The following is a 15,181-nucleotide window of genomic DNA, read 5'->3' as shown; positions in this document are numbered from 1 at the left end:
GGCCATTGTATAAAGATAACCCAGACATCAAGAACCTTGATATGCACTTTTTATATAGACCTCCAAGCCTGGCTCACAGAGTCCGATCATTCACAAATGCTAACATGAATCCAATTCATTTTGAATGCACCCTACTGAGAGTCTGTTGTTGGTTTATAATGACAGAGAGTTATGCTATATGTGCAGAAGGTTATACAATGCCTTTTTGTCATGCTTTCTGCTAAGTGTGGTCCACCAATGACTCTATTCACCCCTCATAAGATGACCATGTAATTTATTGTTTGAATTGAGACATTTTGGTAAAAGGAGCATTGTTCGTAATAGCCAGGTATATGCTGAAAATGTCCCAGGCAAATAGAAATGAATGGTCACCCTGCTCCTACAAGAACTTAGCTCTTGAAATAATCTTTTAATATCATACGATTCTTCCTTCTAAACTATGTTTAATATTGTCTTTAAATGCTAAAGGGAGAAAAGTGTAGGGAATCTTTTATTACTATTAACTGAACATCAAATTATTTAATGTTCCACTGTCATCTCTTATGAATACTGTTTGTGTCATAGTTTCATGTTTGTACATTTTTCTCCATTTATTCATTTTACTAGAGTGTTAATATATATCAGGCATAAATAATATCTGGGTAGAGGGGATAATTCATCCCAAATTTATGCAGATAGGTATAATTCCTTGGTGTTGTTATAGCCATCCTTGCCAAAGTGAAATTGAAACTCACAATATAAAAAAAGAAAAAAATCACTGTTCGGTCTGTGGGTTAAATTCATTTTGTTATAGAATGTCATTTGGGAGATTTAGATTTCTACTGTGATTCTTTGGCCAACCTTTCCTTCTGAACTTCCATTTAGCTGGAATACCAAAGCAGACTTTAATAGTAACATCAGAGTACTTCAGAGTTTTCCTCTGACTTATCTCTTTATATGCCCATGTTCCCATTCTTACATGTCCTTTATTTCAAAGTGATGTGTCACAGATAGACAAAAAGGGTGGCTCCTTGTCTCTCCAAAAGGTACAAGTATATGGGTTGGGCCAAAGCATCTAGGCTGTCAGTTGGAAAGTAAAAGTTGAAATGACCCATTTGAGTTTACCTACATTGCCAAGATTTTTACCTCTATCTGACCCTTTTCCACTTCTTGAATCAGCCCTTTGTCTTAAAATGGCCCTAATTCATGAGACTGAATTCATCATGGCTTACTTCATGGCAATCCATAAAAAATGAGTGACCCCAGAGAAGTAAAAACCCCCAGCCATAGAGTTTGGGCAATAAGATTTCTGGAACCCTATATATTCTTGTCAGGTTCTAGTCAGTGGACACCCCAGCCAAATCAATGTAACTGCTATTACTTGACTTTCTCCATCATTTAGATTCCTGGGGAATTTAAAGTTTAGGTTATTGTGAAAACAAATTGTACAAAAGCAATGCTTATTCTAAAAATTATAATATTATCTATCAATAGTCCAAAGCAACATGTCAAGCTGCAGAAACTAAATCAAACAGTTTGATATGACATAGTCTAAATATCTGGCTCATTGTCTTTTCAAGTGGTTTTACTGGTACTACATGGACCAATCCTCAAACTTTAATGTGCATAGAAATTTCCTGAGGATCTGTTAAAATGTAGACCCAGATTCAGTAGATCTTGGGCAAACCCCAAGATTTTGCATTTCTGAGATGGTCCCAGGCAATGTGATGCTGGTGATCCATGGACCGCACTTTGAGTAACAAGAATGTAATGCCAGCATCAAATTTAGAAGCAGAGAGATCAGAGTTGTTAAGTGTCTTCAGGAGAGGATTTCAACATGTAAGGCCATGTTTCTGATGTTATAGGCGAAGGAGATGCAGCAGATGGTGAAATTGGAAGCCGAGATGGACCGCAGACCAGCAACAGTAGTTTAAAACTCCAAAACGCAAACTGAAGCAGCAGAATCGCCACACATCAAAAGATCACTCCTAGCTTCTGAACACACAGTCCACGGACAAAAGCTGTTTCTCTTGTGTTTCCTTCATGCATAAACAAGACGTTACCTGAGACCACAGAGACTGGGGATGACTTTTGTACTTTGATTTAACAATTTGAATATTAAATTTCCTTGCCCAAACAAAAGTAGCTGCAAAACCACACCAGTGAGGCAGAGTTTAACCATTGATGATACAACTTAAACATGTTTGTTATAAGAAACCATCACAAGTAAATGAGCTTGGTGTTAACAACTCTGCTTTGTGATGCATTAGAACATGTTTGAGGTGCAGCAAAAATAGTGCATTAGCAATTTAATAGCAAGTGCATGCACTAGAAGAAAAAACAAAATTCTGTCTAAAGATTCCTTAACAGAAGTGGTGGTCTGCTAGACAAATAATCTTGCAGAATTTTTCTACATCTAAGTTACCTCATCAATAAGTGCCATGTCTTTACCATGCCATAGCAAGCTAATTTCCTGTAAAACTTATGGAAATTAGTAGAACAATAAAAAAATACAATAGAAAAGTGTACCTGTGCCAAAACTCATCAGCGCTCAAAGGGGAACTCTGTTAGGGTCATTTAAGAAAGTTTACATCTGACACTGCTTTATAGGAATTGCTTCTGCATATTCCAGATATTGTAATTCACTGTTACACCATAAAGATTGTGGTTATTGGCAAATGTTTGTAAATGTGACCATGTATAAAGTATTTATACTCCTTAACTCACATTGTTATAGAGCAGAATCATCTACATATTGCCACATGACAAAGATTAGTAAACAGGAATATTAGAACTGTGTTTTGCATGATACACACGCACCAGTTAAGACTAATCTGTTCAGACATAGTTAACCTAATGGCAGATACATACTGGTTAAATAAATGTATGGCACAGAATATAATTTGAACTATCCAGACTTTTAGCATAATGAAAAAGTCTCTATATATATGTGTATATGAATTATGTGGGCATTCTTGATACTTCAAGTTCTAGTTTAAAAAAATACATAACTAATTTAATTTTACACAAAAAATATTTATGCAGATTTTCAGAATTTCATATCAGGAAATAACCTTTTTATGTCTATTAAATATCCAAACAATTTGCTACAGTGTTAATCTGCATGATCTTTAAGCCTGCTGTTGTCCTGTTGCAGACAGTGCATGAAGAAGTATAACGCCGGGAATTGAGCCATGCCGCCAAAGCCAGGAGCTGGAAGCAGTGCATGGAGGCCTGGTAGCCTAGAACTAATCAGATTACTGATTTTAGGACACAAAACGCCAACTGAATTGTTGTATATGCTTGTACAAATTGATTCTGTGTGTTCCTCTGAACAAAACAGAGAAATTATGATACCGTCAATATTGAAATTCAACTTCCAACTTCTCTAATAAAAAATGAAAACACACTTAGCATTCGTCAGAGAATTTGCTCCCAAGTTGTTTGCTCATAAGCTTTTTGCCTTTTACATAAATGATCTCTTCATAATTTTCAAAAGGTGCTTATTTCATGCCCCAACTGTATTTTCTCCCAAATGACACGAAATACGTGGATCCTATTTATCTTTCAATTGTAATGGCCGTGTTTTTCTGTTCCTCATATTTATTTGTAAAATTTCTCAGATACCCTACTTTTCTTGTTTGTAAAATAATATATCTTTCACACTACATATCATGAAAAAGCATGGTTAACAAAGTGTTGCCACATTTGGATTGCCTGTTTTCAAAAAGTCCGAATGGCTACTCTTCATCATGTCAAATGGCCTGTTCTGAGAGCTCAGCAGACCTCACCATTCTGTAACCTATGACTAAATTCATCTCTTGCCTCTGCTTTTGAGAAGTACTACTAGTTTTGCATTTTCCTGGCAATTTCTTCTCTGGTTTTTCATCCCTTTATGCCACCATAAATAGTTATATTTTCCAGTGTTATATAATAAACCAGTATTTTCCTTTAGCCCCAATTACTTTCAGTATTTAAGACATCTTAACTCTTTCAAAGGAGCCATTATAGTAGGATTAAAATACACATGGCACAATCTGTAATAAAGATGTGCTTCACTTGCTATTATATGTTCAAGTTGCACCCAGATCCTCCATTATCACTTACTAGAAAAACAAAGTCTTGCTAATTAAAGTAACTCAGTCTCTTCCAGCTTTTAAAAAGGAAAACTTTATTTCAGGAACATATTCAATTACTTTAATATCAAATTCTCTTTTAGAGGTCCTTTCTCATTCAGGAGGTCTCTCACGTGTTTGCCCAAACAGCTCCTGGCTGCAAAGGGAAGCTCATGTGTCCTCATGACAGCTGGGAGCAGCCTCTGGCCTTGTGCTGCTGGCCTAGCCCAGCTGTGCAAAGTATGCCTTTCCACACAGGCGTTCAAGGTCAAAGCCCCTGCTCAGCCACATTCTCATTCTGAGCTCAGTTATTCTGGCATTTTTCTGAGCTGTGCAGAAATTCTGGATCTTTGGAGGCTGTGGAAGAACTGGAGGTGCTAGCGCACATCCACCTATCAAAACACCTCTTGGACTGTCAACTACTTACATCGTGTGTTTGATACCATGGAGACTTCAAAATCCAAGAGGCATGGTGTCCCCTAGAACTATGTCCCCAGAAACAAGGAGCAAGGCTGTTTACACTGGGCCCCAAGATTGTCAGGGCTGCTACTATATTTTGCTTTTCACACACCCAGGACTTCTTCCAATTTGGAAACCAGGGCAATTCTCACCTTTCTTCTTCCTCTCAGCCCAGAGAGGATACGCAATGCCCATTTCTAACTGGGATAAGCATGTAGTATTACGTTTTCCCAAATCACTTGTTCAACCCTTTTTGGAGAGATAAAAGCCTTCATGAGAAAGAAGCCCACTTGCCAAGGTAATACACCCCATCAGGAAGTACCATATTTCATAAAATGTAAGGCACCAATGGCTTATAACATGCGTTATTTTATATATCTCACAGAGTGAAAACATTTTGCCAATTAAACAATTGACACACTCTCCAATGATTAAGATAACCTCAGTTTCAGAGATTAAAAAATATAAAGAGTACGTGCATCGGAGAATCCATGAAATATAGTATAGTAGTTCAAAACTATACAAGTTCTTCAAACTACAAGCCTCAAAGAAGGGAACAAAAGAGAATCTTTTCATTAGAAAAGCTAAAGTAAGGAACAGTTCTGAAACTGGGTTTCAGGTTTGTTTGTTTGTTTGTTTACTTTTATGTATGTTGAGACAGGCCTTTGCTGTGTAGTTCATGCTGGCCTTGAACTCACTGTGTAGCCCAGCACTCACAGGGATCCTCCTGCCTCAGCCTCCTGAAAGCCGGGATCACAGGCATATGCCACCATACCCAGCTGGTTTTCAGATTTAACAATGAACTTCCTTCTAAACGATTCAAAAAGGGAAACAAATCTATCTCATCATCATTTCAGAAATTTTTTCTATATGTTCTCCTTTAATTTTTTCATTTGATCACACACCTTCAGTTTATACTTCTTTGCATATAATTCTCAAATCTCTAACTTTAACCTTGCTCTTTTTTCCCCTAAATTCTGATCCTTCCTTTCAGATTGTCAAGAGTTAAACAGCCCATGTGCACATTTTATGTAATTAACAACAACGACAACAAAAAAATCAAGTTCCTTTGTTCTTCTATTCTCCCTGCTTATTTCAATAGTTCATAACCAGTGCTGAACCTTGGGCCAATTTTGTTCTGCTCCATCTCCTTTGCTCCCACACCCAATCTGTTGATAAATCCTATGAATTCTCTCCTTACTCTCTTGGAAGTCTCCCTCTCCTCCCTTACAACATCTCTCATTCCTTAACAGCCAAAATTGTAACCTTCCTATTCATGTTCTTTACCTTTAAAATCTTTTCTACACAGATTAATCTCCTGAAATGTTTTTGCTTTTAAATATAGGATTCCTATCCACTATCTAAAGAACAATATTAAAATTATTGATACCAACATTCAGTTTCTAGACCTACCCTGCTTCCTCAGCCAGCCAATTTGAACTCATCACTCTCCACTCACAAACACATTGCACACGTCTTTTCCAGCCACGTTACAGAATGATGTCTTATCAACCCTTAACAACCACTGCAAAGCTCCCTCGTTCTCTCCAGCAAGAAATATTCTACCCTTCTCAATGCATCTATTTATACTGTGAAGAATATAGTAAATGTAAGACATTTCCAACATCGCCAACTAGCTCTAGCTTTGCTCCTTTACTTTTCAAAGAACAAATAGTCAATAACCATAAAATAACTTCCTAAATTATTTTCTGTGAAATAAAATGTAAGATGTGTGACTCTGTGTCCTTATACAGGAAATATCTTTAAAAACTGAATGAAAGTCTAAGCTTTTATCTTGTATCATCTCAATTTTGAGAAAACCAATTTTCCTCAATTCTGTTAGCATCCTTTTAAAATAGTCCAACTATCACAATGACCATCAGGCACTTAACCAGTGGACTCAGCAACGTTTGCAATGGGGAGTGGGAGGAATACCTGTATCACTTCAGTGTTGAGATTGTTTGAGGGACACCAAATTTCAAACTCTAAAAGGTTGCTTCATCCTAATCCCTTCTGTAAGTCTAGCAGGATCACACCTCTTTCAACTTTGCTTTGATGCTTGATGTTTAACAGAATTCCAAGCACACAACTTTAATAATTACATGTATAATGTCATAATAAATCCAACATGGTACCTCGAATGAATATGGATGAGCTTTGTTTAATAATATTTTATCAAATATGTTGTACTCCGTATGTTAGAATAACGAAAACATATTAGAGGAGGGAGGAAGGAAATGGTTTTAAATAGCAACATCATTACTTTTACATTAAAAGAAAAAATAAGTGTCTGCAAGTATCTTCATAAATGGCAAAAAACTTCTTTGCTCCTCAAGCTATTTACTGGGAAATTTGGAGTGAGGAACAGTACTTGAGCTGTTTAACTCTTGAAATTTTTGAGTTTTCACCACCACCACACAATCATATTTGGAAAAATTGTCCAAAGGAGGTCACTTTAATCCTCTACATCCAGTCACTCACATCACGGCCCAAAAGCTGGAATGAACTCATACACCAGAAACATAACAGGAGGAGGAGAATTTGACTGTTGGTCACTTCTGAACTTTGATATTGTATGAGAGAATGTTATACAGATTCATCAATATGCTTATTATTTACCCTCGTCAAGTGATGGGTTTAATGTTATCAAGATTCACCCACAGCTTTTTACATTTTAATCTTTTGCTTTTTCTTAGAAAAGAAACTTGATATTTCTGTTAAGGTGTGGTGTTCAGAACAGCATACGGAAACCTACAATACACTGTATTATAGGCTTATTTGTATTACCTTAAAGAGTCACATTCAAACTATTATATTGGGCATGTCTTAATCAGTTGAATTCACTTTATTCATTGATCAAATATTCATTTATTAAGTATACACTCTTGTCCTCAATATTTTCAACTTTTTTTCCTACTACTGCACTATGTTTAAAAATTATCTGTGATTACAGCGTTAGACCATATCCACGTGGTAGATGGGTTTTTTTAATAGACCTATGTTTTCATGTCTTCCTATTCCATGGTATCGTCTTCCTGCACTGACTTTGAACTTGACCATGTAATTTATTTTGTTTAATGACATAGTGACCTAAAGGTGTTTCCCTCACACAAGCAGAGGCACATTTTCATCTCTTCCTTTTGCATCTCTTCCATTTCCATGGAGACTGGCCTGCTGGTAGATGTGTAAGACCCATGGAGAGTGGAGTCATCTCGTCCAGCCCACCAGCGGACTTCTGGTGCAGGCAGCTGAGAGCAGCTAAGCCTTTTCCACACTATACAGCCACCCAGCCAACCCATAAACACAAGAAATAGGAAATGAAAGTTTCTTTAAACTCTGAGTTTTAAGATGGTTTGTTACACAGCAATAAAAGATGTAGCTATCTTGGGAATAGGAGGTTGATAAAGCTGTCTCATCCCAGAGCCCCAGAGACTGCACTTAAAAAAAGAGAAGAAAAATAAAAACAATGTACTCACAGATATGAGTGAGACATGACTTCCTCTTTCATTGAGTTCTGTTGAATTACTAAGCTCTGTGCTCAAGCCTCTTGTATCTCCTTGTGCCCAAATTGTCTCCTGTCATAACCTTCGGAAGGTCTGTTGTTTTCTTCCTCTAACCTGTACTGCTGATGCCTTCAACTAACTTTGTCATTTAACAAACACTTCCTTCTTTGACTCCCTTAATCTACCTTTAAAAAAAAAAAAATCTTTGCTCTCCTACATGAATCAGATTACATGTCACAACCTTGGCTATTAATATTTGTTCAATGCTTTGGATTTGTTTGCTTTGGATTGTGGGTCCTACACTAAAGTGCTCAGAAAAATGGAAGGCAGTCAGATAGATGGGGAATGACTTTACCACATCACTTTGTCAGACTGCATAAAGTACAGGACACAGGGTTATGGTTATTTATTATTTAACAATGGAAATAAATGATATTTAGAATTATGCTGATTTTAAAGTAACATTTTATATTTTTTAGATTTTTAAAATTAATTTTACTGGTACATTTTAGGTATACAATATAATGACACTCATCATTGGAAATTTCTACCTTTCCATAATCTCTCTTGATTCTTATTTTTTCCCCATTCCCCTGCCCTCCCTTCAACCCCTCCACCCCTCCCTATTTACAAAGACTTTGTTTCTATTTTTTCATTTTCTCCTATTAATTCCATTAAAGTAACATTTTAATGAGAAAAATGTACAGGCATATATTAGCTCTTAAGAAGAGAAATATTAAATAATTAAGCTAAGTAATACATGGAATAAAATTCAGCAAATAAAAATAATTTCCAAGGCTTGGAAATTTATTTAGCTAAACATCCTACTTGTCTTATATCCAAGCAATTTTATTCCTCCCAAAAAATGAGAGTATGTGTATGTATGTGTTTACCAAAAGTCATCTTCTTCATTCATAACATTAAATAAACTAGAAATAAAGGTGGATTCAAAAGAAATAAATCAATGAAATAAAATATTATATTTGCACCATGGAATGCACAAAAGTTGTTACCTAATGACTCCAAGTAAATGAAGATCAACAGAAGGTAACGCTAACCTTGGAGATCAAAAAAGAAATTGTCACAGAACCTTCTGGATTATGGGAATATTCTGTAGACGTGGGTCTCAATGTGTGCACCAAGAGCCTGATGATTGGCCATGTGTTCCCAAGAGCCTGTGAGAGAGTCTATGAGGTCCTCTTCTTTTCAAATCTGCATCCGTAGGAGGCCAAATTTCATATACACAGTGCAAATGACATGCCACAACAGATTAAAAGAGGAAAAAGATATCAGAACTCAGATGACTTCTGTGAAGCCAGACTTTAGAGATTCAAAATGATGTGAAACAATGCCACTCTTCTCACTAATTTTTAGAAAATAGTTATTTTTCATTAAATTATGTTCATTGAATAGTATATTAGTTACATATGAACATGTGATGGACATATTATTTTTATTGAATTGATATTTTGAAATTTGCTTCAGTTTGTTCAGTGATAATGTTTAGAGATAGAATTCACATAAACCAAAATTTATTGAGTTCTTAAAAATGTAAGTGTGAAGCAGACCTGAGACCAAAGATTTTGAGAACTACTGGTCTATAACTTGAGCTGGGTGAAGGTTGCATGGGTGTTTCTATAGGTAAGCATTGATCAGGGGACACATTTAAGATTTGTGCACTTCATTGCATGTGTATCTCTGGTTAAACATTTTAAAATATATGAAAAAATAAATATGCTTAGACGTGAAGAAAATTGGAGGAAAATGAAATATAATTAAGTATATACACATTCAAAAGATCAGTAGTAATTAGACCAAATCAACAAATTTCCTCTGAAGCCTATTGACAAGTGAGAATCAGCTGAACAGTTTAATTATCTAGAAAAATATTGGGCAAAAAAGTTAAGTCAGCAAGCTTTGATCCTTTATGGTAAGGTTACTCTATATCTCTCATAGAAAGAATGAGAAAGCCAGATATGAGAGAGATAAGCAGAGGGTTGGATGCAGAACATGTTCTTTCAATTCCTTCCTTCCAGCTTCACCCCGTGCTAGCTCTCCAAGTGTGCAACGGAAAGCACATTGGGTTACAGAAGAAACTAAGAGACTGACAAAGGATGAGAAATGATAGGTGAGGAAAGAGCAGAAAGATCCACTTGGAAAAGATGCCAGCTGTTAGACTAAAGAGAAACTGGAAGGTTCGTTGACATGAATAGTTCCAAGGGGATCTTGAAGTAATATTAAGGTCCAAAATGGCCCAATTCTTTTTGACCAAGAATTCTCATAGTAAGTCACAACTTATAGAAAACCTGTTAGGAAAGTTAAAATCATATAATTGCTTTATTTTTGCATAGCTTATAAGACCTAATTTTAAGTTTTTGAAAAAAATAGGTTGATATGTTATTAATGATTGATTGCCAAAATTCATTTCAATAAATGTTTAATAATATTTATTAGACATTTTTAGAGAGATGAATTTCATCTTTACAATATAATGAGCTTTAAAGGAAGATACACTTTATTTATCTGTCTATCGATTATCAGAGATCTGAATTCTATTCCAATGAATAGAGCTGCTGTGAACATTCTTCACAAGATTTTGTATGGACATGTGGTTTTTATTTCTTTTTGGTAGATAACATAGAAGTAGAATTGCTGGATCATATAGTAAATCTATATTGAACTCTTTGGAAATTGATAAACTGTTTTCCAAAATGATTGCATCACTTTATATTTGCACCAGCAATCTATGAGGATTCTGATTTCTCTGCATCTTTTCCAATAATACTTTTTAATATCTATCTTTCTTGTATTATTATAGCTGGGAGAGAATTTCATTCAAGATTTTATTTGCATTATTCTTATAATTAATGCTACTGGACATCTTTTCATATGTTTAGTGGCCATTTGTGTATCTTTTTTAAGAAGATATTTATTCATGGACATATTACAAAACCCATTTATGAACTCACAACTCTGTAGGTAAGAAGTCTCTGCACCATGTGGGTATATTCCCTGGTCGGAAACTATAGAGGGCATATTTACAAGGAGCAGAAACACTGATGACCATCTCAGATATTGGGACTTACACACACACACACACACACACACACACGCATGCACACTCCTACCACAGACCTCAAATGTTAAAGTTACATCTACCAAATTATAGCATTTATCAGTCTTTCATAAATTTCTATGTAACAGACAAATCAAGCACATTATCACCATATGCAGATGTTAAATCACACGGCAACACAGTGGGAGATTAAAGAATAGATTCCACATATTCTCCAGAATCCAAATTAATCTTCTCTATAAAACCCCCACACTGTGATAGAGATCATCAACCAAGATTACAATACCACCTGGCATGTTACAATTAAACATAACAGAGAGCATTTTTAAAGACACAATGTCATTTAATTGTCATGGCAACCTATTAGTGAAAGTTTATCATTTCTTCTTCAAATGAGGAAATTATTTGAGTGAGTCCCACAGCACAGTAAAGAATAAATAAAAATCTCCTTGCTTTTGGTGCTATCATAATTAATTTATGTATACCACCACACTTGGAAAAGGCAAAGGGATATTACCCCTGTGCTAGAGGGATTTGTATGTTGATAATGCATCAGAACTTGGTAAATCCCACGCATTCCTCACATTAGGTTTTGTTCAAATAATAGCAATCAAAGTGGAGTTTATCTGAACAATAAAATCTAAATAGCCTATAGGCAAACTATGGCCCAGTGCCCACATCCAACCTATCTCTTTCTTCATTATGGGCCACGAGCTCAGGCTCAGAATTGAGAAAAAACTTAAAAATATTTTGTCCATCTCATAAAAAACATTATGAAATTCATATTCTAGTGTCCATACACTTATATTGGAACACAGCCACACTGAGCCACTTATGTATGACCTCTGTTCACTTTCATGTCACAACAGCAGGGTTAAACAGTGTGACAGAGACTGTGTGGCCTGCAAAGTCCTAAATATTTGCTATCTTGCCCTGTTCAGAGAAAGCTTGCAAACTCTTGGTCTACATCACTTAAACTAGAGTACAGTAGAGAGAAGGATATGGTGGTTGAAGGCTGAGTGGAGAGAGCCCAGCTCTGTGGCTTCTGGAAAAGAGAAGCAATACAAGGTCCTTGGAATCCTCAAAGGCACAGGCTTCTGACACCTAGGATGCCAAGAAAGGTATGGGCTCGGATGGGAAAGCTATTGACCACATACAAGCCTTGGTTTCTGCTGCTTTGTGAGCCTTTATAGAAGAAAGGGAGCTGCAGGGCCAGGGATTTAGCTCAGTGCTGCCATGCCTGCCTCGAAGTGAAAGGTCCTGAGTTCAATCCCTGGTACCAGAAAAAAAAACAAAAGGGAACTGCTAAGAGAGCTCTTGTCCCTGATGTCTTGGACTAGGGACAGGGCAGCAGTGACCTTTGAAACTGAAGCATGTTGTATCTCCCTGCTCCTCAGAATTTCACAAGCCCCAGTGTTACTGTACAGTTCTGAAGAGGAAGAAGACAATCAAGTGACATTGAACACTAGGTGTTCTCAAAAAAGACTCTCAGACAAGAATTTGAGTACAAGTATTTTATTTGGGAGGTGACCCCAGAAAACATAGTAAGGGCTGTGGAGGTATGAGTGAACAATAAAGATATAATTACAGAGTGTGTTCCACTGAGGGCTCAGTCCCTCTGGGGACTTTGTGAGAGGCAGTACAGCATGCACCTCAAAATTGTCCTAAGGGTGGAGACAGGGGTCTTTTCTCTTCTCTTTAGAGGAGAGTCACTCTTGATGATAATAATCCCCTAGCACTTATAGCCTGCCCCCTGTTTGCTTAGCAAGCTCCTGGGACCAGAAAAATCCTGCTAGGAAGCCAAAGACATGGCAAGGATAGTACACTAAAGCCCAGGGAGGGGACAGTGGGCTATGAGAGAGGTACTATGAGTATCTGCCACACAGGGATGTCCTTCAATCTTGAAGAGTTAGCAGTATTAGGGGAAGACATTCAAATTACTTATTTTGCTCTTTAAAAAATAAGGAAATGGTCCCTCCAGCTGCCAGACGTCTCTACATGTGTCTCAGCATCCCTTTTAGATGACTGACATCTCAGTACCATGTGAAAAGTAAGCCTTGAAGTTTGTTTAGGGAATTATTAAATCAGGAAGAGTGTTAATAATACCAATTAATTAATTAATAATATTCTCTTTCACTTCATATACTCTGGTAGGGATGACATTGGCAAGAAAAGTAAACAACAATAATAACAAAATTCCTGAGTAATCCACGGCAAGTTACTCTTAATTAATCAAAATTGATTGATGAAGTAGATAAGAGCTAATCATGACTGGAACCTTATTTTCCATTGGGAAATTTTTAGCAAACAGTAATGAGAACATGAAAAATACACAAACACTCCATTGTGTGCTATATTTTTGTAATAACAAAATCTAGAAGTGACTGAGTTGTGAGTTCTGTTTTATTTTGTGTTATGATTTTGAAAAAATTATAGCAGTGTTTCCAGTTGAAATGGAATCCAGCCAGACTTACAGATTTTAAAGAGTTTATAATGAAATAGCCCATAAGTGGGTCATGAACAATCTAGTCCATTAATCATCCCTTGTCCACTAGATACACATGCTGGGTGCCAAGAAAGCCATGAGACTCTGTCAAAGGCAATGCACTTTTCTAAATTTACTTCTCCCTGTGAAAGTCTAATATATGGGTTCGTGGATATTTTGCATTTGTGTGAGAAAGTGGAGCAGGACAAAACAACACAGCCCTAACTTGAAGTAGAAAAAGCATCCTAAAACAATCAGATTCTCCAGTTTGTACATCCAGCAATGTCTCGTTCACTGATCTGTAAATACAGCTGCCGTTAGATATATCATACACATTTCAAATTTAATATATTCAAAATAGAATTCCTGGGGGTTTGCCTATGCTCCCACATTTTCCTTATTTATGACATTACCATCTTCCCAGCCTCAGGTTAAATTTCTAAAAATCATTTTTCATTACTCCTTTCTCTCACCATTTTGGTATAATCAATATATAAGTAGTATTGGTTCTTCCTCCAAAATATGTCTGTAATGGAACCACTTCTCAATACTACCTTAATAACTACCCTGGATATAGCCACTGTCATCTCTCATACTGGCCACTCTAAACAACTCCTGGTCTCATTTCCATTTGTTCTTGAGTTCCCAAAATCCTTTCTCCACACAGTAGCAGAGTGCTTTTCTTGGAGTTTAAATCAGATTGTGCTACTCTTCTGTTTAACATTCTGAAATACTTCCCTCTGCATTAAAAATAAAGACTAGACTCCTTTCCCAAACCTGTAAACTTTTACATAATCTGGCCCTGCATTTCATTTGTCTGTTGTTGAATAACTAAAAAACCTGAAACAACAAAAATGTATGAATTCTCATGATGCCCTGGGTCAGCTACTCAGCCGGCCACATTTTCTGCTCTATTTGGGATTGGCTAGGGTTGCTTGTATGACTTCATTTGGTTAGGAATCCAGCTGGGGCTGGAATACTCAAACTGGCTTTACTTACGTGCCTGGTCCCTCAGCTAGAATAGCTGCCTGGGTCCCTGCCTCTTCACATGGCCTCTCACTATTCAGAGGTCAATTTCAAGCTTTTTTGTCTGGAAACTAAACTTCAAGAAGACACAAAGAAAGCTGCCAGGACCCTTAAAGCCTAGGCCAGTGGTGGCAAACCTATGATACATGTGCCATAGAGGGCAGTTTGTTATCATGGAAAGCTCTAAAAGGTTTGCCATCACTGACTGGCCTAGACCAAAATGCATAGGATCAGGTTCACTACCTTATATTGGTCAAAGCAAGCCACAAAGCTAGCCCAGACTCAAGAGGAGAGAAAAGAGACCTGGATCTTGATTGCAGGAGATGTATCCTGATCTCAAGTGAGATCCAGGTCTGAGTCTGAGCAGGCAGGTCAGGGAAATTTTCAGAGTAGACATTGAGCACTTAGGGAATTCGGCTGAAGATTGATCATGAGTTTAAGAAGATGGGAGAGTGTGAAAGGACATTATGACAGATATTTCCAGAGCTGTAGATGGAAGACTCTGGGCCTTTGGTTCCCTGGAGTCCTAACAAAGATA

General features: G+C 36.8%; 1 protein-coding gene across 30 annotated transcripts in view; it reads left to right on the top strand.

Annotated features, from left to right (window-relative positions):
• Nucleotides 1-3,392, top strand: part of Plcb4 (phospholipase C beta 4) — a 384,134-nt gene extending 380,742 nt beyond the window's left edge. For all 30 annotated transcript variants that reach the window (XM_087188652.1, XM_087188653.1, XM_087188650.1 and 27 more), the window contains one exon: nt 1,845-3,392. In XM_087188652.1, coding sequence (XP_087044778.1) covers nt 1,845-1,933 — 89 coding nt within the window. In that variant the 3' untranslated portion in view covers nt 1,934-3,392. The remainder of the gene's footprint in view (nt 1-1,844) is intronic.
• The last annotated feature ends 11,789 nt before the right edge of the window (nt 3,393-15,181 follow it).

Source organism: Heterocephalus glaber, unplaced genomic scaffold (assembly GCF_053883595.1).
Source record: "Heterocephalus glaber isolate CG9 unplaced genomic scaffold, H.glaber_assembly_v1.0 deba00001532, whole genome shotgun sequence".
Taxonomy (NCBI): Eukaryota; Metazoa; Chordata; class Mammalia; order Rodentia; family Bathyergidae; genus Heterocephalus; species Heterocephalus glaber.
This window is presented reverse-complemented; position numbering and strand designations above follow the sequence as displayed.